Source organism: Dendropsophus ebraccatus, chromosome 1, assembly GCF_027789765.1.
Source record: "Dendropsophus ebraccatus isolate aDenEbr1 chromosome 1, aDenEbr1.pat, whole genome shotgun sequence".
Lineage (NCBI taxonomy): Eukaryota > Metazoa > Chordata > Amphibia > Anura > Hylidae > Dendropsophus > Dendropsophus ebraccatus.
In genome coordinates, this window is record NC_091454.1 from 229,246,033 (window position 1) to 229,268,799 (window position 22,767).

The 22,767-nt window shown below is 46.6% G+C and overlaps 2 protein-coding genes across 4 annotated transcripts in view; both read right to left on the reverse strand.

Annotated features, from left to right (window-relative positions):
- CAMTA2 (calmodulin binding transcription activator 2) overlaps positions 1–462 on the reverse strand; it is an 85,941-nt gene extending 85,479 nt beyond the window's left edge. For all 3 annotated transcript variants that reach the window (XM_069949778.1, XM_069949774.1, XM_069949785.1), the window contains exon 1: positions 396–462. The gene's annotated coding sequence lies outside the window, so the exon portion shown is untranslated. The remainder of the gene's footprint in view (positions 1–395) is intronic.
- A 7,290-nt stretch (positions 463–7,752) lies between these two features.
- The window catches only part of INCA1 (inhibitor of CDK, cyclin A1 interacting protein 1), a 51,544-nt gene continuing 36,529 nt past the window's right edge, over positions 7,753–22,767 (reverse strand). The window contains exons 11-14 of the mRNA XM_069963450.1: positions 15,953–16,103; positions 15,556–15,623; positions 12,554–12,704; positions 7,753–7,925 (exon numbers count right to left, since the gene is read on the reverse strand). Of these exons, the coding sequence (XP_069819551.1) occupies positions 7,836–7,925; positions 12,554–12,704; positions 15,556–15,623; positions 15,953–16,103 (460 nt within the window). The 3' untranslated portion in view covers positions 7,753–7,835. The remainder of the gene's footprint in view (positions 7,926–12,553; positions 12,705–15,555; positions 15,624–15,952; positions 16,104–22,767) is intronic.

Genomic DNA, 22,767 nt, shown 5'->3' on the forward strand with positions numbered 1-22,767 from the left:
CAGTATATATGGTGGTGACAAGATGAGGTATATATATAGGGTAGCGGTATACAGTATATATGGTGGTGACAGGATGAGGTGTATACAGTATATACAGGGTAGCGGTATACAGTATATATGGTGGTGACAGGATGAGGTGTATACAGTATATACAGGGTAGCAGTATACAGTATATATGGTGGTGACAGGATGAGGTGTACTGTATACAGTATATACAGGGTAGCAGTATACAGTATATATGGTGGTGACAGGATGAGGTGTATACAGTATATACAGGGTAGCAGTATACAGTATACATGGTGGTGACAGGATGAGGTGTATACAGTATATAGCAGATAGCTCAGTACAGCAGGACACATTCGGTCGCCTCCGCACTGCCCCGGCCCCTCACTCACCTCCCGGGGACCCTCCAGTCGCCATCTTATTACCGTGCCCCCCCCTCTATCGCTGCGGCGTCTTACGTCATCGCGCTGTGTGGGCGGAGCCTCACGTCATCTCGTTTCAGACACCTTTCAGAAGCTGCAGGAAACGTCCAGTACACCCAAGTGACGTCACCGCACAGATGAACCTTGGGGATGGAGTCCTCCAGTGATGTCACTGCTCGGGGGTGACGCTGTATGGCAAAAAGGAGAAATGGGGGCGCTCTGCTGAGTTCCATCAGCATAAGTGTGTGGGTTATAACATGGGAAATCACTGGACTAACATGAGCCAGGGCACAGCCCATGTCCAGTCTAGTCTTAGCTCCCTCATCATGGTGTATAACAAGTCTCAGCTCCCTCATCATGGGGTGTAACAAGTCTCAGCTCCCTCATCATGGGGTGTAACAAGTCTCAGCTCCCTCATCATGGGGTGTAACAAGTCTCAGCTCCCTCATCATGGGGTATAACAAGTCTCAGCTCCCTCATCATGGGGTATAACAAGTCTCAGCTCCCTCATTATGGGGTGTAACAAGTCTCAGCTCCCTCATCATGGGGTATAACAAGTCTCAGCTCCCTCATCATGGTGTATAACAAGTCTCAGCTCCCTCATCATGGTGTATAACAAGTCTCAGCTCCCTCATCATGGGGTATAACAAGTCTCAGCTCCCTCATCATGGGGTGTAACAAGTCTCAGCTCCCTCATCATGGGGTATAACAAGTCTCAGCTCCCTCATCATGGTATGTAACAAGTCTCAGCTCCCCCATCATGGGGTGTAACAAGTCTCAGCTCCCTCATCATGGTGTGTAACAAGTCTCAGCTCCCTCATCATGGGGTGTAACAAGTCTCAGCTCCCTCATCATGGGGTGAAACAAGTCTCAGCTCCCTCATCATGGGGTGTAACAAGTCTCAGCTCCCTCATCATGGGATGTAACAAGTCTCAGCTCCCTCATCATGGGGTGTAACAAGTCTCAGCTCCCTCATCATGGGGTATAACAAGTCTCAGCTCCCTCATCATGGGGTATAACAAGTCTCAGCTCCCACATCATGGGATGTAACAAGTCTCAGCTCCCTCATCATGGGGTGTAACAATTCTCAGGTCCTTAGTTATCTGGAATTATTGTCCAATATGGTAAAGTGTGATATCTTGTCATGCTGTCCCATCCAAGCTGTATGTGATAACCAGGTGTCATACACGGAGACCAGGTAGGTTTTGTTGCTGGTAGAGACAAATCTCCATGTACAGTTGCACATGTATACACAGAGAGTATACACATATACTGATATACTGCACAAACAAGCTCAGGCCTTTGTATCAGAAAGCAGGGTGTGGTGCACGACTATGGTGTTCGACCGGTCACTTACCAGATGGTGCTGTGTGACGCCAGTACTGTGGTGGTTGGGATATAGCTCAGCTAGATGGTAGGTTGTCGTGATGCCAGTGCTGGTTGAGCACACAGGTATGGGGGGGGCACACCTGCTTTTAGTTTAGGGAGGCTGGCTATACCTTTTCCCCTGTGGTCGGTGACCTGCCAGGCTGTGAGGAAGTCCCTTGGGCGCTTACCATGCTGTTCCGGAGTGGAGTTGTGACCCACCTGGACTATTGGTACCACCACCCACAGAAAGGGGAGATGACCCAAGGATGACGCAATTACTGTGTCGGTGTTAGAGTAATAATCACTGAGTCCTGTTACTATAAATAAAATCTTCTTTACTTTAGGAATACTTAATACAATAGTAGACAATAGAGTTGTGGCCGGACAATAGACTTCTGACTTGACTAACAAGAACTGTGCTGAGAGCTTGAGAGGTAGTATAGCCGTGGTGAGTCCCAACCCAAGTAGTAATGTGCTCTGCTGGAACTTTAGATGTAGAAGAAGTAGAATACTTTAGAGAGAATACTTGTGCCCGTGTTTTGACTTCTGTCTTGATATCACCTATTGCCCTACAGTGTCGGGTGACACAAGCCCCAGACCTTGTTACCTGGGTTGAGCAGAGTGGTCAGGTTTTCCTGGTGACACCCATGCTACGAGATAGAGTACGTAGGCTTGTAGCAACTTTGCTCTATTCGGATCAGTTCCTCTTGCTTTCAGGATACCGTCCTGCACCTTTAGACTTGTTCACGGCGTGGGCTGGGATGACTTGTCCCCTCTGTGAGTGTTTAGCACTGCATAGTGAGTAGAAGTGCTGCTTTCAAGAAACTAGTGTCTGTGCTTCCCATGTGTGTCTGTCACTCCAGACAACTACACTGGACTTGTCCTGGAGAGACTCTGGTTTGTGTGTCTTGCCTCTACGAAAACCAGGGAAAAACTAACTAGTGTGGGTCTACACCTCCTCTTCCCTTGTGACAACTTCCTACAGGGTATGTAATACCTCCTGTGAGTGGTGAATAGAGTGCAAAAGAAAGAAGGAGATGAGAAAAGAGCTCTCTTTGGTGCACAAATCCCAAACAACAACAACCCTTGAGTACTACAGCTGTGCAATACTTAGACACAAGATATAATAACTAGCGACATCTAGTGGCAAAACTTAGGTACAACTTCATTACCACTTTTACTTAGAGTACAGGCTTTTGCGAGGGGTGTATAAACTATTAACACCGCTGGTGGGACACCACAAGAGCATGTGGCTATATATGGTCCCATGTGTGTAAATAGCTTCCTGTCTGAGGCACGTACCAGGTGTGTCCCCATCTTTGTTTCAGCTTATGGGACAGGCATTTCAGCCCAATTGATGTCTTTCTCCTTAAAGCGCAACAATATAAAAAAAAAAAATTAAAATTTTTAGTTAGCCAAGGTCATGATAATAATTTTTGCAATTTATTGTAATGACGAAAAGTGAACCGTTTTTTACATACATGCAAATGAATGTTCCCTCAGAGCTGTGTTTGGCTCTGAGCTACTTGTTCAAAACTGTCCCACATTCCTGAGAATCCGTCCTCTGCAACAGCAGCAGCTTTGTACGGATTCTCAGACAGGTCCCCGCCCAAGTCCCGCCCCCTCACTTCATACCTTCCCTGCAGCCCTGGCACTGTGGCTGCTGTCTTCATGGCTGCCCTGCTAGTGTGGCCGGTCCCCCCTTCAGTCTCATCACTGCTGATTCATGACAACCGGGTGTCCGGCAGGGGTGTGCCTGAGCCAGCTGTGCCCCGGGCACCCCTCCGGCGCCGGCCGCCATGTTACTGGGCCCTCTGCAATGCCGCCGTTGCTGCTGCTCCCCCCTTCCCTCCCCCCACCCAGTGTATAGTTGGCAATAGTCCCGAGTATGACGCGATAGGCCTGGCCCCATCGCGGTAAGCCCCGCAGTGGGTGCCACGGCTTCCCGCAATGGGGCGGGGCTTCCCGCAATGGGGGTGGGGCTTATTGCGGCATACTCGGGATTATTGCCAACTATGCCAGTGCCGCTCCCATGCCCGGTGACAGGTCCTGGAGCCCTGCCACAGCGGGCAGGGGTGTGCCAGAGCCGGCGGGGCTGCTGCCATATACCTGGGTCTGAGCAATGGCACTCTCTGCCCTGCCCCCGCTGTTGCCGGGCCCCAGTGAGCCTGGCTCACTCCTCCTTCTCATCATCCACCCTCAATCTCATCCCCTCGGACTGTCATCATCCCCCCTCACTGTCATCATCCCCCCTCACTGTCATCATCCCCCCTCACTCTCATCATCCACCCTCACTCTCATCATCCCCCCTCACTCATCATCCACCCTCACTCTCATCCCCTCGGACTGTCATCATCCCCCCTCACTCATCATCCCCCCTCACTCTCATCCCCTCGGACTGTCATCATCCCCCCTCACTGTCATCATCCCCCCTCACTCTCATCATCCCCCCTCACTCTCATCATCCACCCTCACTCTCATCCCCTCGGACTGTCATCATCCCCCCTCACTGTCATCATCCCCCCTCACTCTCATCCCCTCGGACTGTCATCATCCCCCCTCACTGTCATCACCCCCCCTCACTGTCATCATCCCCCCTCACTCTCATCATCCACCCTCACTCTCATCCCCTCGGACTGTCATCATCCCCCCCCACTCTCATCATCCACCCTCACTCTCATCATCCACTCTCACTGTCATCATCCACTTTCACTGTCATCATCCCCCCTCACTCTCATCATCCCCCCTCACTCTCATCATCCACTCTCACTCTCATCATCCACCCTGACTCTCATCATTCACTCTCACTGTCATCATCCACCCTCACTCTCATCATCCCCCTCACTCTCATCATCCCCCCTCACTCTCATCATCCCCCCTCACTCTCATCATCCACCCTCACTCTCATCATTCACCCTCACTCTCATCATTCACCCTCACTCTCATCATTCACCCTCACTCTCATCATCCACCCTCACTCTCATCATCCACCCTCACTCTCATCATCCACTTTCACTGTCATCATCCCCCCTCACTCTCATCATCCCCCCTCACTCTCATCATCCACCCTCACTCTCATCATCCACCCTCACTCTCATCATCCACCCTCACTCTCATCATCCACCCTCACTCTCATCATCCACCCTCACTCTCATCATCCACTCTCACTCTCATCATCCACCCTCACTGTCATCATCCACTCTCACTGTCATCATCCACCCTCACTGTCATCATTCACTCTCACTCTCATCATCCACCCTCACTCTCATCATTCACTCTCACTCTCATCATCCACCCTCACTCTCATCATTCACTCTCACTCTCATCATCCACCCTCACTGTCATCATCCACCCTCACTCTCATCATCCACCCTCACTCTCATCATCCACCCTCACTCTCATCATCCCCCCTCACTCTCATCATCCACCCTCACTCTCATCATCCACCCTCACTGTCATCATTCACTCTCACTGTCATCATTCACTCTCACTGTCATCATCCACCCTCACTCTCATCATCCACTCTCACTGTCATCATTCACTCTCACTGTCATCATTCACTCTCACTGTCATCATCCACCTTCACTGTCATCATTCACTCTCACTGTCATCATTCACTCTCACTGTCATCATTCACTCTCACTCTCATCATTCACTCTCACTCTCATCATCCACCCTCACTGTCATCATTCACTCTCACTTTCATCATCCACCCTCACTCTCATCATCCCCCCTCACTGTCATCATTCACTCTCACTGTCATCATCCACCCTCACTCTCATCATCCACCCTCACTGTCATCATTCACTCTCACTGTCATCATTCACTCTCACTGTCATCATCCACCCTCACTCTCATCATCCACTCTCACTGTCATCATCCACCTTCACTGTCATCATTCACTCTCTGTCATCATTCACTCTCACTGTCATCATTCACTCTCACTTTCATCATCCACCCTCACTCTCATCATCCACTCTCACTGTCATCATCCACTTTCACTGTCATTATCCCCCCCACTCTCATCATCCACCCTCACTCTCATCATCCACTCTCACTCTCATCATCCACCCTCACTGTCATCATTCACTCTCACTGTCATCATCCACCCTCACTGTCATCATTCACCCTCACTGTCATCATTCACTCTCTGTCATCATTCACTCTCACTGTCATCATCCACTCTCACTCTCATCATTCACTCTCACTCTCATCATCCACCCTCACTCTCATCATCCCTCTTATCCCACTCCCCCCTCCACCTTGCCCCCTCATCACCTCTTACACCCCCGACCTTTCTTCACCTCGCCAGCCCTCTCGATCCCCCTTCCCCTCCTCATTTTCAAAAAATTGCACACAAAAAAAAAAAGTTGAGGGGAGATTTATCAAACATGGTGTAAAGTGACACTGGCTCAGTCGCCCCCGGCAACCAATCAGATTCCACCTTTTATTTTCCAAAGAGTCTGTGAGGAATGAAAGGTGGAATCTGATTGGTTGCCGGGGGCAACTGAGCCAGTGTCACTTTACACCATGTTTGATAAATCTCCCCCGAAAAGTTTATACAGTTCTCCTCCTCTTGTTTTCATTTCAGTTGACCACCTAAAAGGGTTAATAAAGGTCCCATGGCTTGTTGTGAATTCTTTAAGGGGTAAAGCTTCAAAATGATGTGCTTTAGGGTACAAACACACACAACGTATTCGCAGCGAGTTTCTCGCTACGTATACGCAGTGTTAACCCGCCGGCCGCCGGAGACTAAACATTACCTGATCCCGGCTCCGGCTTGCTTCGGTGGTTCCCGGTTTCTTCACAGCCCGCTCAGCCAATCAGTGCGCTGCGGCGGAGTTAACGGGACAAACGCGCAGCATGGATGATGATCCCTGCTGGGTGTTTGTCTGCCACTGACTAAACAGGGACGGGATCCGCAGCGATACGCTGTGTGTGTTTGTACCCTTAGGGTGCATTCACACCCACCGGATCCGCAGCAGATTTGATGGTGCAGATTTGATGCTGTGTTCAGTTATTTAGATCTAATCTGCTGCGGATCCGCTGCAATACAGTGTGTGTGAAGCTACCCTTATGGGGTTTCTATCACACTTCAGAAATAAACTAGTGCAGAGGGCGGGGCAGGGGAGGAGATAAGGTGGAAGGGGGAGGAGAGGGGTGGCCACGCCCACTTTCAGTCAGCCAGAATAAAAATTCATTTATTCTTCTGAGCCAAACAACTAGTGATATCTCAGCGAGCGCACAAGCTATCAACACAGTTTATGGCTCTTTTTAAAGGGTAACACATGGGCTTTTTATCTGAGAAATTTCATTTTTTGCTAAACTATAGTTACGCTTTAAAAATGATTTTCTAATGCTGTCTATATGTCACATGAGAGGAGGTTGAGTCTTATTACTTTAGTTATGGTCATCTAATCCCCTGAGCTGACCTGCTGGGACTCATACGTGGCGATTATATGCAGCAGCATACAGAGGAGAATCCATAGGTGATGACATCATCCTGGAGTTCTTAGGAAGCCAGATGACCACCAACAGACCACATGACCCATGAAACACTGTGAGTTTCGGTGGGTAAGGCTGGTGATCACATGACCCAGCTACAGTAATAAAACACATGGATGTAGCTGAGCTGGAAAGAAACAGATGGTGCTGTAGGAATAGTGACGGTGAGTGTGCATGTAACGGGCAAAAAAAAAACTAAAACCCAAAACCTGGAGTGCATTTTAAGGTATGTTCACACTATGTAAAACACCGGCTGTTTTGTGACCCGGCCACTGCGGTCAGGAGGACAGCGAGGAGATGCAGAGAGGTAAGTATGACTTCTTTATTATTTTCTATATACTGACGCCAGAGTTCCTCTTAGCAGGGGCTGCACGGACAACGCTAGAGATGCCACACGATCATCGAGCAGTCTGATAAACTCTGTAAGAGTGTGGCAATCTATGAGATCATCAAACTTGGCACAACATCTGCTTTATTAACACCAATAACATAATAAACTAATAAATGAACTGCTGAGTACAATACAACATCTGCTGCTCACAGACGGCCCCCAGGTGCCCCCCATCTATCGGAGGTCCTGTCAAGGAAATAGGGTCCTCTGTTCTGAGGGCTACATGGGAACAGCACCTGTGTGTGACACAAGGCAGATATAAGGGATTTCTTATAGCATCAACTGTGTAGTATAAGATTATATACCAATAATAATATATACTAATAATATAATAATAATAAATAAAAATAATAATAATATATAATACATACATAATAATACATAACAATAATTATATGTATACTAATAATATAATAATAATACATACATAACAATAATAATATGTATACTAATAATATAATAATAATAATAATAATAATAATAATAATAATAATACATAACAATAATAATATATACTAATAATATAACAATAATGCATACATAACAATAATAATAATAATATATAATACATTCATAACAACAATAATAATAATAATATATAATAATAATATAATACATACATACCAATAATAATATATAATATATAATAATAATATATACTACTACTAACAATAATAATAATAATACATACCAATAATAATATATACTACTACTACTACTACTATATACCAATAATTATAATAAGACATACTAAGACCAATTACTATCTTCTATCACCTTCTCCTGTCCACTCACACAGTGTCGGACTGGGCCATCGGGGGACCGGGGATTTCCCCGATGGGCCCAGAGCAGGAGTAGGCCCCGCCCCCCAGTCAGGGGACACAGGGCTGGAGACCACAAGAATGTGGTCTCCACCCAGTAAGCCCAGCGGGGGCCCCCGTGCTCCTAGGGGGCCCACTCAGCCGCCGATTGCCGCACCTTCCCTTTTAACTGGAAGCGATCGAAACGATCGCTTCCAGTTAAATGCAGCAGTGTTCCGATTCACAGGGCGAGAAGCCATTGGCTTCCCGCCCTGTCAATCACTCTTGTGACCGCAAGCAGCTTCTTGCTTGCGGTCACAAGCGTGGTGCTGCCGCCGCCTCCCCTGACAGATGAGCAGCTGCTGGTCCCGGGCAGCGTCATCACCAGAGAGCTCCGTGCGCAGTGCGGCAGCGGGGACTTCCGGTTCACGTAAAACGCATACCGGAAGTCCCAGCCGCTGCGGTGCACACAAAGCTCTCTGGTGGTGATGCTGCCAGGACCAGGAGCTGCTCGTCTGTCGGGGAAGAGAAGAAGGGGCTCGCGACCGTCAGGGGAGCGTGGTGACAGGTGAGTTGGGTTTTGTTGTTTTTTACCAGCACTGGGGGCTATAGGGGAGGGAGGGGGAGTGGATGGCCAGCACTAAGGGCTATAGGGGAGGTGGATGGCCAGCACTGGGGGCTATAGGGGGGGAGGGAGGGGGGTTGGCCAGCACTGGGGGCTATAGGGGGGAGGGAGGGGGGGTGGCCAGAACTGGGGGCTATAGGGGTGGAGGGAGGCGGGGTGGATGGCCAGCACTGGGGGCTATAGGGGAGGTGGATGGCCAGCACTGGGGGCTATAGGGGGGGAGGGAGGGGGGGTGGCCAGCACTGGGGGCTATAGGGGGGAGGGAGGGGAGGTGGCCAGAACTGGGGGCTATAGGGGGCGAGGGAGGGGGAGTGGCCAGCACTGGGGGCTATAGGGGAGGGAGAGTGGTGGATGGCCAGCACTGGGGGCTATAGGGGAGGGAGAGAAGTGGATGGCCAGCACTGGGGGCTATAGGGGAGGGAGAGGGGTGGATGGCCAGCACTGGGGGCTATAGGGGAGGGGGGAGGGGTGGATGGCCAGCACTGGGGGCTATAGGGGAGGGAGGGGGAGGGAGAGGGGGGGGAGGGCCAGCACTGGGGGCTATAGGGGAGGGAGAGGGGGGAAAGGCCAGCACTGGGGGCTATAGGGGAGGGGGGTGGATGGCCAGCACTGGGGGCTATAGGGGAGGGAGAGGGGTGGATGTCCAGCACTGGGGGCTATAGGGGAGGGGTGGATGGCCTGCACTGGGGGCTATAGGGGAGGGAGAGGGGTGGATGGCCAGCACTGGGGGCTATAGGGGAGGGAGAGGGGTGGATGGCCTGCACTGGGGGCTATAGGGGAGGGAGAGGGGGGGAGGGCGAGCACTGGGGGCTATAGGGGAGGGAGGGGGGGATGGCCAGCACTGGGGGCTATAGGGGAGGGAGAGGGGGGAGGGCCAGCACTGGGGGCTATAGGGGAGGGAGGGGGGGATGGCCAGCACTGGGGGCTATAGGGGGGGTGGCCAGCACTGGGGGCTATAGGGGGGGATGGACAACATAAGGGGGGCTATAGGGGGGATGGACAACATAAGGGGGGCTATGGGGGGGATGGGCAACATAAGGGGGCTATGGGGGGGATAGACAACATAAGGGGGCTATGGGGGGATGGACAACATAAGGGGGCTATGGGGGGGATGGGCAACATGAGGGGGGCTATATGGGGGAATGGACAACATGAGGGGGCTATATGGGGGAATGGACTACATAAGGGGGTATCTATATTGAAGAAGCACAACATGAGGGGGCTATATATATGGGGATGGACAACATAAGGGGTCTACCTATATGGGGCATGGACAACACTGTAAGTTGTCTATATGGGGGACTGAACAAAGGACCATCTATAAGGTGCCTACACAGAGGGGACCATATACTATAAGGGAGATATATATACACATAGATTCAGCCTACCCACTAAATGAGGGCATAAAGGGGCCAATACAGATGTGCAGTGTGTATAGAGATGAGGATGGTGACAGAGTGAGGAACCTAATATATTTCTCTGGCAGATTCTGTGGATTCGTGGCTCATAGAAGTTCTCATAACGGCCCAAGGCAGATGGAGAAGAAGAAGAAGAGGGAAGAACTCTGATTAGAGAAGACGTCCCCTGTGAGTCACCTGATATAACTGCACTGTAATGTATATGGTGTACAGAACCTGTGTAGAGCTGGGTACCTCTATATGACTGGATGAGGTGATAGTGATCTGTGTACAGAGGATTATTCAGTAGCAGCAGTGGTGTTAGTCAGTATGTGGTGGTGTTAGTCAGTAGCAGTGGTGATGTGAGTCAGTATGTGGTGGTGTTAGTCAGTAGCAGCGGTGGGGTTAGTCAGTATGTGGTGGTGTTAGTCAGTATGTGATGGTATTAGTCAGTATGTGGTGGTATTTGTTACTTGTAATCTGGTGCAGTGTTCATTGGTCTTAGTATACTGGTTCTGGTCAGTAACAATATGGTGGAGATGTTATTGGTTGTGGTGTGACGGTAATATTTCCCCCTTGTATACTGTTATTATTGGTAATATTGGTCTCAATATACAGGATTTGGTCAGTAACAGTATGGCAGTAATATGTATGGTGATAATATTTCCCTCCTATATACTGGTATTATTGGTAATATTGGTATACAGGATCTGGTCAGTAATAGTATGGCAGTAATATGTGTGGGGATGTTTGCTCTTTATATACTGGTGTTATTGGTAGCATACAGTAGTATACAGTGTTATCATGCAAAGAAAATTGTCTTATAGCCCAATTACATCGGCCAATTATCGGTAACAAGCGCTCCTAGGAAGCCCCATGTAAAAGTGCCAGAGATCAGCTGACAAATGCCCCATAGTCGGCTGATTTGATCTTTTGTGCGGGTGTAATAATCATTGCTGTCGGCCGCACATCTCTATATATTCCTGCCCTGCTGATTAGCAATCATTTGCAGCCCTATGCTGCCCCATATCACGCCGTGTTACTGGACCCTTATTAATGTTACCATAGATAAGTGCGGTGGCAGAAGGGTGGGCCCCAAGAATGATTTCCCCTGGTGGGCCCAAGGACTCCAGTCCAACACTGCACTCACATATATACACTCCACCTTCTCCTGTCCACTCACATATATACACTCTACCTTCTCCTGTCCAGTCACATATATACACTCCACCTTCTCCTGTCCACTCACATATATACACTCCACCTTCTCCTGTCCAGTCACATATATACACTCCACCTTCTCCTGTCCACTCACATATATACACTCCACCTTCTCCTGTCCAGTCACATATATACACTCTAGATTCTCCTGTCTACTCACATATACACACTCCACCTTCTCCTGTCCACTCACATATATACACTCCACCTTCTCCTGTCCACTCACATATATACACTCCACCTTCTCCTGTCCACTCACATATATACACTCCACCTTCTCCTGTCCAGTCAACCCTTCTTCTCGTGTCCACTTCTCACCCTGCCTGACCCACTGTATGTCCACCCACTCCCCCAAATGATGTACACTGGTTTAAGACGTGGGCCGAGCTTTAACCTCATAAACTTAGTTTTTGGCCATTGGTGAGTTCTCTCATGGTGTTCTGTGGTCTGACAACTCAGCGAATCAATGGAATCAGTAACTTATTTCCAGACTATTCTTAGGCCACATTCACACATTCCGTGTTCTGCGTGGAACACAGACGTGGAATGCATGTAACGGACCCCCCCCCCCCCCTCCGCTCGGGCAGCAACTGTAATTAGATGCTGGGAGGGGGGGAACTGTATGCCTATGCGCCGCGCTGTAATGGTGCGGCTGCTTCATTACAGGCATACAGTTCCCCCGCTCCCAGCATCTAATTACAGAGGATGGAGGGGGAGTCCGTTACATGCGTTCAATGTCCGCGTTCCATGCAGAACACGGAACGTGTAAATGCGGCCTTATGTCCCTCCTCCAGCATAGTGTGATAAAAACCCATACTCACCCTATCAGGGCGGCGAGGTGATGAGAGGCTGAAGAAGGGCTTCTCCTGCTCCAGTTCATTATCTTCTAAACTGAAGAAGGAGTGCTGTGATTGGTCCACACAGCCTCTATTGCCTTCATGGACATTATACCCCCTGCACTTTATATTCCTCCTGTAAGAGATGAAACTTAGTTGTGGTACCCAGTCTGCTCCATACCAGTGATGAGTGTTTCCGCCTTTCTCTTTAGCCATGTCTCGGCTTGTGGAATCCCTATGTTCCCAATATAACCCTGGTAGTATGTGTGAACTTGTCTTTCTACCGTTTTCTGCTTAGGTGAACCTAGCATCAGGCTAGTAAAGAATCATCGCAAATCCACAATGGTCCATGTCTTCTGTTTTCCACCTTGGCTTTTGCAGGTTTGTGTGGATTATAGCACACACTGTGTTTGTTTGTGCCATGTGTAGCCTTTTCCCTAGTTATTGATTCATCCTTGTGTCTATATGTTGAACTTAATGATGTTTATTCAGTTACTTGTTGCTTAAGGCCTGATTATCAGCAACGATAATTGCCTTATGTATAATGCTGTGTTTACACGGAGCGATTATCATGCGAATTTGCACAATAACGATCGAATTCGTACGATAATCATACGTGTAAATGCAGCGAACCATCAAACGTCGAACGAGAAATCGTTCATTTTGATCTTACAACATGTTCTAAAATCGTCGTTCGTAAAAATTCGCATATCGTTCCGTGTAAACAGTCGTGCACTGATTTTCCCTATGAGAGAGATAGGCTTAAGCGATCGCAAAACAATCGCAAAACGGATTTTCCGTATGATAAATCGTACCGTCTAAATGCTGATCATTATGAAAAAAAAAATTGTTACTCCGACATCGTTAATCGTACGATCGGGCCAATTATCGTTTCGTGTAAAGCAGCATAAGTGACAGCAATTAGGCGATTATCAGGAAAACAATTGCATGTCAACTGATCGGATCTATCATTATTGGCTGTACAACTTTCTGTGTGAACAGGTGTGTGTGGACGATAACTAGAAATGTTCTCACAAATCATACAGTGATCACTCTTGCAGCTTTATCGCGCGATTAATCATGTATTGTTAAGGCACCGCAAGCGAGAACCAATCTCACTGCAGCTGCGGATGGCCGAAAATCGTGTCATTTAAAAGGACCCTTACTATCTCAGCTCAGTTTCCTTAGGGTCCTATAACACTGAGCGATTTTTAACGATTAACGATCGCAAACAAGATTGTTTATCGTTCACCTAAATCCGTTCACCATACTACACAGAACGATAATCGTTAGTTACGATCGTTACTATGATCCTTATTACGATCGTTACTATGATCGTTTATTTCTTCTGACCCAGAAAAACAATGGACAATGTGCAATTACACTGAACAATTAGTGAAAAAATGCGGAACTTGAGCGAACGTGGAATTACAGCGAACGATTAGCGATAATTTTAGGTTCAGATCTAAATCAACGATCAACGACATACGAATGATTTTTCGATCGTTGCCTGCAATAACACAGAACGATTATCGTTTAAATTTGAACAATATAATGATTTTTCACACGATAATCGTCCCGTGTAATAGGGCCCTCAGTCTTGTTCTCTCTCACCATAGGGTGTAACAAGTTACAGCTCTCAGCTCCCTCATCATGGGGTGTAACAAGTCTCAGCTCCCTCATCATGGGGTGTAACAAGTCTCAGCTCCCTCATCATGGGGTGTAACAAGTCTCAGCTCCCTCATCGTGGGGTGTAACAAGTCTCAGCTCCCTCATCGTGGGGTGTTACAAGTCTCAGCTCCCTCATCATGGGGTATAACGAGTCTCAGCTCCCTCATCATGGGGTATTACAAGTCTCAGCTCCCTCATCGTGGGGTATAACAAGTCTCAGCTCCCACATCATGGGGTGTAACAAGTCTCAGCTCCCTCTCCATGGGTATAACAAGTCTCATCTCCCTCATCATGGTGTATAACAAGTCTCAGCTCCCACATCATGGGGTGTAAGAAGTCTCAGCTCCCTCATCATGGGATATAACAAGTCTCAGCTCCCTCATCATGGGGTATAACAAGTCTCAGCTCCCTCATCATGGGGTATAACGAGTCTCAGCTCCCTCATCATGGGGTGTAACAAGTCTCAGCTTGTTCATCATGGTGTATAACAAGTCTCAGCTCCCTCATCATGGGGTATAACAAGTCTCATCTCCCTCATCATGGGGTATAACAAGTCTCAGCTCCCTCATCATGGGATGTAACAAGTCTCAGCTCCCTCATCATGGGGTGTTACAAGTCTCAGCTCCCTCATCATGGGGTGTAACAAGTCTCAGCTCCCTCATCATGGGGTATAACAAGTCTCAGCTCCCTCATCATGGGTGTAACAAGTTTCAGCTCCCTCATCATGGGGTATAACAAGTCTCAGCTCCCTCATCATGGGGTATAACAAGTCTCAGCTCCCTCATTATGGGGTGTAACAAGTCTCAGCTCCCTCATCATGGGGTATAACAAGTCTCAGCTCCCTCATCATGGGGTATAACAAGTCTCAGCTCCCTCATTATGGGGTGTTACAAGTCTCAGCTCCCTCATCATGGGGTGTAACAAGTCTCAGCTCCCTCATCATGGGGTATAACAAGTCTCAGCTCCCTCATTATGGGGTGTTACAAGTCTCAGCTCCCTCATCATGGGGTGTAACAAGCCTCAGCTCCCTCATCATGTGGTGTAAAAAGTCTCAGCTCCCTCATCGTGGGGTATAACGAGTCTCAGCTCCCTCATCATGGGGTGTTACAAGTCTCAGCTCCCTCATCATGGGGTATAACAAGTCTCAGCTCCCTCATCATGGGGTATAACAAGTCTCCGCTCCCTCATCATGGGTGTAACAAGTTTCAGCTACCTCATCATGGTGTATAACAAGTCTCAGGAAATAAAAAGAAAATCAGGGCGCTCCAGTAATAAACTATGTAAAAGTAAATGTAAAGATGACATCTGCTACTCACCGTCCATCACGGCTCCTGTGCGGGGAACAGGAAGACACTTCAGTGGAGTATGTCCACGGGTACAGCGCCTGTGTGTGACAGGAAGCAGAGGAGATTTCATAGGATCCTTTTACATGGGCCGATTATCAGCAACGAGAGTTCCTAGAAACGCTCATTTGTCCGATAATCGCCCTGTGAAAAAGTGACAGCGATCAGCAGGAACAAACTTTGCATCTTTTGCCCGGCTCAAAAAATGTATCTCCCTGTGTTAACCTGAGTAGTGCGACTGAAAGGAAGATATATATATATACGCATGAACGATGCAGGGATCATGCAGTGTGGTCCAGCTCTGCTAACAATCGTGCCTTCTAAAGGCATTGTAAATGCGGGCTGGTGCTGCTGAAAAACCCTTACTCACCCTATCAGGGCGGCGAGGTGATGAGAGGCTGAAGAAGGGCTTCTCCTGCTCCGGTTCATTATCATCTAAACTGAAGAAGGAGTGCTGTGATTGGTCCACACAGCCTCTATTGCCTTCATGGGCATAATACCCCCTGCAATTTCCATTGCTCCTGTAAGAGATGAAACACAGTTGTGGTACCCAGTGTGCTCCATGCCAGAGAGGAGTGTTTCCGCCTTTCTCTGTAGCAGTTTCTTGGCTAGTGAATCCTTGTGCTTGTTGTTTCAGCAGATGTGTAGTTGGTGTCCTCGCTGTATACTGTTTATACGCTCTGTGTTAGGCTCTGTAGTTTTACCTCTTTTGTGTGTCTATAGTTGTATCAGGTAGTATGGTTACCGCTGCATTGTTGTAGAATAAATTGTAGTTGCTTCTTATAGTGCTTTGTTACTCTGCTAATAGCAGTAATACAGCATATAGGTGGACTCATCGATCCTGCCACCGATTGTTTGACACCTTTCCCACTTGTCTTCCCTGCTCCTGGCCATATATTTAAACTTTTACAATGGATCCCAGTTATACATCATGGCACCGGGCAGGGAAACTAAATCTTCCAGCATGCATTGCCCCCTTCTTGCAGTACCTGTCACCACTGGCTCCATCTGCTTCTGCTTTGCACAGTAAACAAAGTATCATCTATCTATCTATCTATCTATCTATCTATCTATCTATCTATCTATCTATCTATCTATCTATCATCTATCTATCTATCTATCTCCTATCTATCTATCTATCTATCTATCTATCTATCATCTATCTATCTCCTATCTATCTATCTATCTATCTATCTATCTATCTATCTATCTATCTATCATCTATCTATCTATCTATCTCCTATCTATCTATCTATCTATCTATCTATCTATCTATCTCCTATCTATCTATCTATCTATCTATCTATCTATCTATCTATCTGTCTCCTATCATCTATCTATCTATCTATCTATCTCCTATTTATCTCCTATCTATCTATCTATCTATCTATCTATCTATCTCCTATCTATCTTCTATCTATCTATCTATCTATCTATCTATCTATCTATCTATCTATCTATCTATCTGTCTCCTATCATCTATCTATCTATCTATCTATCTATCTATCTCCTATCTATCTATCTATCTGTCTATCTATCTATCTATCTATCTATCTATCTATCTATCTATCTGCTATCTATCTATCTATCTATCTATCTATCTATCTCCTATCTATCTATCTCCTATCTATCTATCTATCTATCTATCTATCTATCTATCTATCTATCTATCCAGGGCCGGACTGGGACTGAAAATCAGCCCTGGCACTCACACCCCTCCAGCCCACATACCATATCACACTTAGGTCATGTTGTGTTGTATTGCAACTCATTTTTATTGACAGAAATGGTGCCAAGTCTATCTATCTATCTATCTATCTATCTATCTATCTATCTATCTATCTATCGAACTATCTATCTATCTCCTATCTATCTATCTATCTATCTATCTATCTATCTATCTCCTATCTATCTATCTATCTATCTATCTATCTCCTATCTATCTATCTATCTATCTATCTATCTATCTATCTATCTCCTATCTATCTATCTATCTATCTATCTATCTATCTATCTATCTATCTATCTATCTCCTATCTATCTATCTATCTATCTATCTATTATCTATCTATCTATTATCTATCTATCTATCTCCTATCTATCTCCTATCTATCGAACTATCTATCTATCTATCTCCTATCTATCTATCTATCTATCTATCTATCTATCTATCTATCTATCTATCTATCTCCTATCTATCTATCTCCTATCTATCTATCTATCTCCTATCTATCGAACTATCTATCTATCTATCGAACTATCTATCTCCTATCTATCTATCTCCTATCTATCTATCTATCTATCTATCTATCTATCTATCTATCTATTTATCTCCTATCTATCTATCTATCTATCTATCTATCTATCTATCTATCTCCTACCTATCTATCTATCATCTATCTATCTATCTATCTATCTATCTATCTATCTATTATGCAACAACAGGCTACAACAGTGATAATATATATAAGTAGGGTCCTAGGGATATTTTTAGGATATGTAAAATAATATTACACATTTCCTGTATAATGTTAGCACTGGTAAGACAATTTTCTATGCATGATAATACTGTATATCTCTAAATAGCTATTATAGTTACCAAAAAACACCAGTATACAGGAAGCGAATATCATCATTACTGTTACTGGCCAATCTATTATAAAGAGACTGATACTACCATTATTACAGTATACAAGTAACAGATAATACCTCAACCACCATAATCACTACAACATGACTAATACCACTATACTGTCACTGAATAAATCCACTACGTGAACACAAGTATTACCAATAAAATGAGTATACACAGGACAAATAATACCATGACCACTGCCATCATACAGTGACTGGATAATACTGCTGTACTGTCTATTAATAATATCCCCTTTATACCACCAGTATATAAAATGCAATATTCTACCTCAGCATTGACCAGAGATGAAGTTCAGAGCATTTGGGTTCATGTGAACCTAAACTTACTGTAAGGTCTCTCATCTCTAGCAGTGACCAAATAGAGGTAGAGATCCAGCTATACAAAGGATCTACAGACCTTAAGAGTGTGTTCACACACACAGGATTTGATGCTGCAGATAGCTTTGTTACTCAATGACAGAACCCAGCATCAAATCTGTTGCAGATCCTGTACGTGTGAAGTGATTAAGCATGATTGTGCAGTTACATCCAGTGACTTACAGGAGGCGTCTTCTCTACATGAATCATAAGTGACTTTTTGATAGTCAAAGCTGTCTGTTTTTTCCTTTTCTTTCCATCTGGCTCATCCCATCATGAAGATTTCTCCAGCCATGACTCTTCTCCCCAGAATCTGCGAGACAAACACTTTAGGCTCCACGCTCCAGCACCAACCTAACCTCATACCTCATCATAACCTTATATTCCCCATTGCTTTACACAGTAACAGTGCCCCCTCTGTGCTCCTACATAAGCAGTCAGGCCCAATATGTGCCTCCAAATAGTAGTCAGGCATATAGCCCCCCACACATAATATAGATGCCCTGTGCAGTCCCACATAATATAGGCCCCCCCACATAGTATAGCCCTTCCCCCTGTGTAGCACCCACATAGTATATCCCCCTTTGTAGCCCCCACATAGTATAGCCACAACATATTATTCCCCCCTTCTTGTATCCCCCAAATAGTATAGGTCTCTGTGTAGCCAGCCCCCACATAGTATAGCCACAACATACAGGGATGTCACTCAGTATATGCACAGTATACAGGGATGTCACTCAGTATATGCACAGTATACAGGGATGTCACTCAGTATATGCACAGTATACAGGGATGTCACTCAGTATATGCACAGTATACAGGGATGTCACTCACTATATACACAGTATACAGGGATGTCACTATATGCACAGTATACAGGGATGTCACTCAGTATATGCACAGTATACGGGGATGTCACTATATGCACAGTATACAGGGATGTCACTCAGTATATGCACAGTATACAGGGATGTCACTCAGTATGTGCACAGTATACAGGGATGTCACTTAGTATGTGCACAGTATACAGGGATGTCACTCACTATATGCACAGTATACAGGGATGTCACTCAGTATATGCACAGTATACAGGGATGTCACTCAGTATATGCACAGTATACAGGGATGTCACCCACTATATACACAGTATACAGGGATGTTACTCAGTATATGCACAGTATACAGGGATGTCACTCAGTATATGCACAGTATACAGGGATGTCACTCAGTATATGCACAGTATACAGGGATGTTACTCAATATATGCACAGTATACAGGGATGTCACTCACTATATGCACAGTATACAGGGATGTCACTCACTATATGCACAGTATACAGGGATGTCACTCAGTATATGCACAGTATACAGGGATGTCACTCAGTATATGCACAGTATACAGGGATGTCACTATATGCACAGTATACAGGGATGTCACTCACTATATGCACAGTATACGGGGATGTCACTCACTATATGCACAGTATACGGGGATGTCACTCACTATATGCACAGTATACGGGGATGTCACTCACTATATGCACAGTATACGGGGATGTCACTCACTATATGCACAGTATACAGGGATGTCACTCAGTATATGCACAGTATACAGGGATGTCACTCAGTATATGCACAGTATACAGGGATGTCACTCAGTATATGCACAGTATACAGGGATGTCACTCAGTATATGCACAGTATACGGGGATATCACTCAGTATATGCACAATATACAGGGATGTCACTCACTATATATACAGTATACAGGGATGTCACTCAGTATATGCACAGTATACAGGGATGTCACTCACTATATACACAGTATACAGGGATGTCACTATATGCACAGTATACAGGGATGTCACTCACTATATACACAGTATACAGGGATGTCACTATATGCACAGTATACAGGGATGTCACTCACTATATGCACAGTATACGGGGATGTCACTCACTATATGCACAGTATACGGGGATGTCACTCACTATATGCACAGTATACGGGGATGTCACTCACTATATGCACAGTATACGGGGATGTCACTCACTATATGCACAGTATACGGGGATGTCACTCACTGTGTAGCCAGCCCCCACATATTATCCCCCCCCCCGTGTAGCCCCCCCACATAGTATAGGTCCTTGTGCAGCCAGCCCCCACATATTATCCCCCCCCCCCGTGTAGTCCCCCCCCCCACATAGTATAGGTCCTTGTGCAGCCAGCCCCCACATATTATCCCCCCCCCCCGTGTAGTCCCCCCCCCACATAGTATAGGTCCTTGTGCAGCCAGCCCCCACATAGAATAATCTCAACATATTATCCCCCCCCTGAAGCCCCCCACACAGTAAAAGCATCCCTCTGTAGCCCCCCACATGGCATTTTCCCCCTGTACAGCCCCCACATAGTATAGTATAGAGGGGTCTATAACTCCATGTTATAGGCCCCAAGTAAAGCTCCCACTGTGTAGGAGCATTCATGTAAAAAACAAAAAAACAAAAGTATACTCACCTCTGGTGGATCCAGCAGGTCCTCTCTGGTCTGGTGCTGTTAGCTGCTTACAAATTCTGTTACCAGCAGCCCGATGCAGCCCGGCCCCGGAGGCTCACAGCTCCAGCCCCGCGGCGCCTGCATCTCTCTTCTCTCCTGCTTGGGCGGGCAGCAACTGATGACGTCACACGTCTGCCGACGAGCAGGAGGGGAGAGAGATGCAGGCGCCGCGGGGCTGGAGCTGTGAGCCTTCAGGGGCCGGGCTGCATCGGGCTGCTGGTAACAGAATATGTAAGCAGCTAACGGCGGCAGATGCAGGGCGGCCACACAAAGTTCTTACGGCCGCGGCGGGCGGGGGGCGTGAGCGCGTGGTGGCTCGTGGTTTACTTAGCAGGGGGGCTGGTCGGCGGCCCTCCGACTGATAATCTGAGCAGCCCAGCGGGCATTTGCCCGGCCTGCCAGATTATCAGTCCGGGCCTGTATCTATCTCCTATCTATCTATCTATCTATCTATCTATCTATCTATCTATCTTCTATCTATCTATCTATTTGTCGATCTCCTATCTATCTATCTATCATCTATCTATCTATCTATCTATCTATCTATCTATCTATCTATCTCCTATCTATCTATCTATCTATCTATCTATCTATCTATCTATCTCCTATCTATCTCCTATCTATCTCTCTATCTATCTCCTATCTATCTCCTATCTATCTATCTATCTATCTATCTATCTATCTATCTATCTATCTATCTCCTATCTATCTATCTATCTATCTATCTATCTATCTATCTATCTATCTATCTATCTCCTATCTCCTATCTATCTCCTATCTATCTATCTATCTATCTATCTATCTATCTATCTATCTATCTATCTATCTATGCAGTGGAAGCGAGTGGCACTATGAGTTCCAGCGATGCAGGTGCCTGCTGGCTTGGTCCAGACCACGAACCTTATGGCCCTATTCCACGGAACGATTATCGTTCGTTTTCGGACGATATCGACCGCTACGGACGATAATCGTTCCGTGGAATAGAGTGCAACGATCAGCCGACATCGTTCATGTCGGCTGATCGTTGCAGTCGCTTGTTTTTCAACATATTGAAAAACAAGCGACTGATATAGCAGCGATCTGCTGCCGTCGCTCCGTTGAATAGGAGCATCGGCAGCAGACGCTGCTATATCCTATGGGCTGCCCGGACGATCAGCGATCCCCCGGGCAGCCCCCCCGCAGCTCCCTGCCGCCCCTCCCGCACTCACCCGCTCGCTACCGCCGCGTTGAATAGCGGCGGCCGCGAGCGGGGAACGAGGAGCAAACGCGCGCTAATCGCGCTCGTTTGCTCCTCTAACACGACCCGGGGAATAGGGCCAATAGTCCAAATAGCAAGTGATGACCAGCGGCACACCAGTTTTGTGGAATCAAACGTGAAGATTTATTGTGGATCAAAACATCTCAACAGGTGCAACACAGTCTAGCACAAGTGCAGGCAGCAGGCTGGTAATATTAAGGCTGGGGAGGGACAAAAACAATGGCCCTTCCCACCCTGGTGTTACCAGGCTGCTGTTGCTTGGTTTTTAACCCAGCTGGTTTTATTATTTATTTATTTTAAAAGCACGCATAGGGTTTCCCCCTATTTTCATAACGGGTGAATACTATTCGCTCATCTCTAC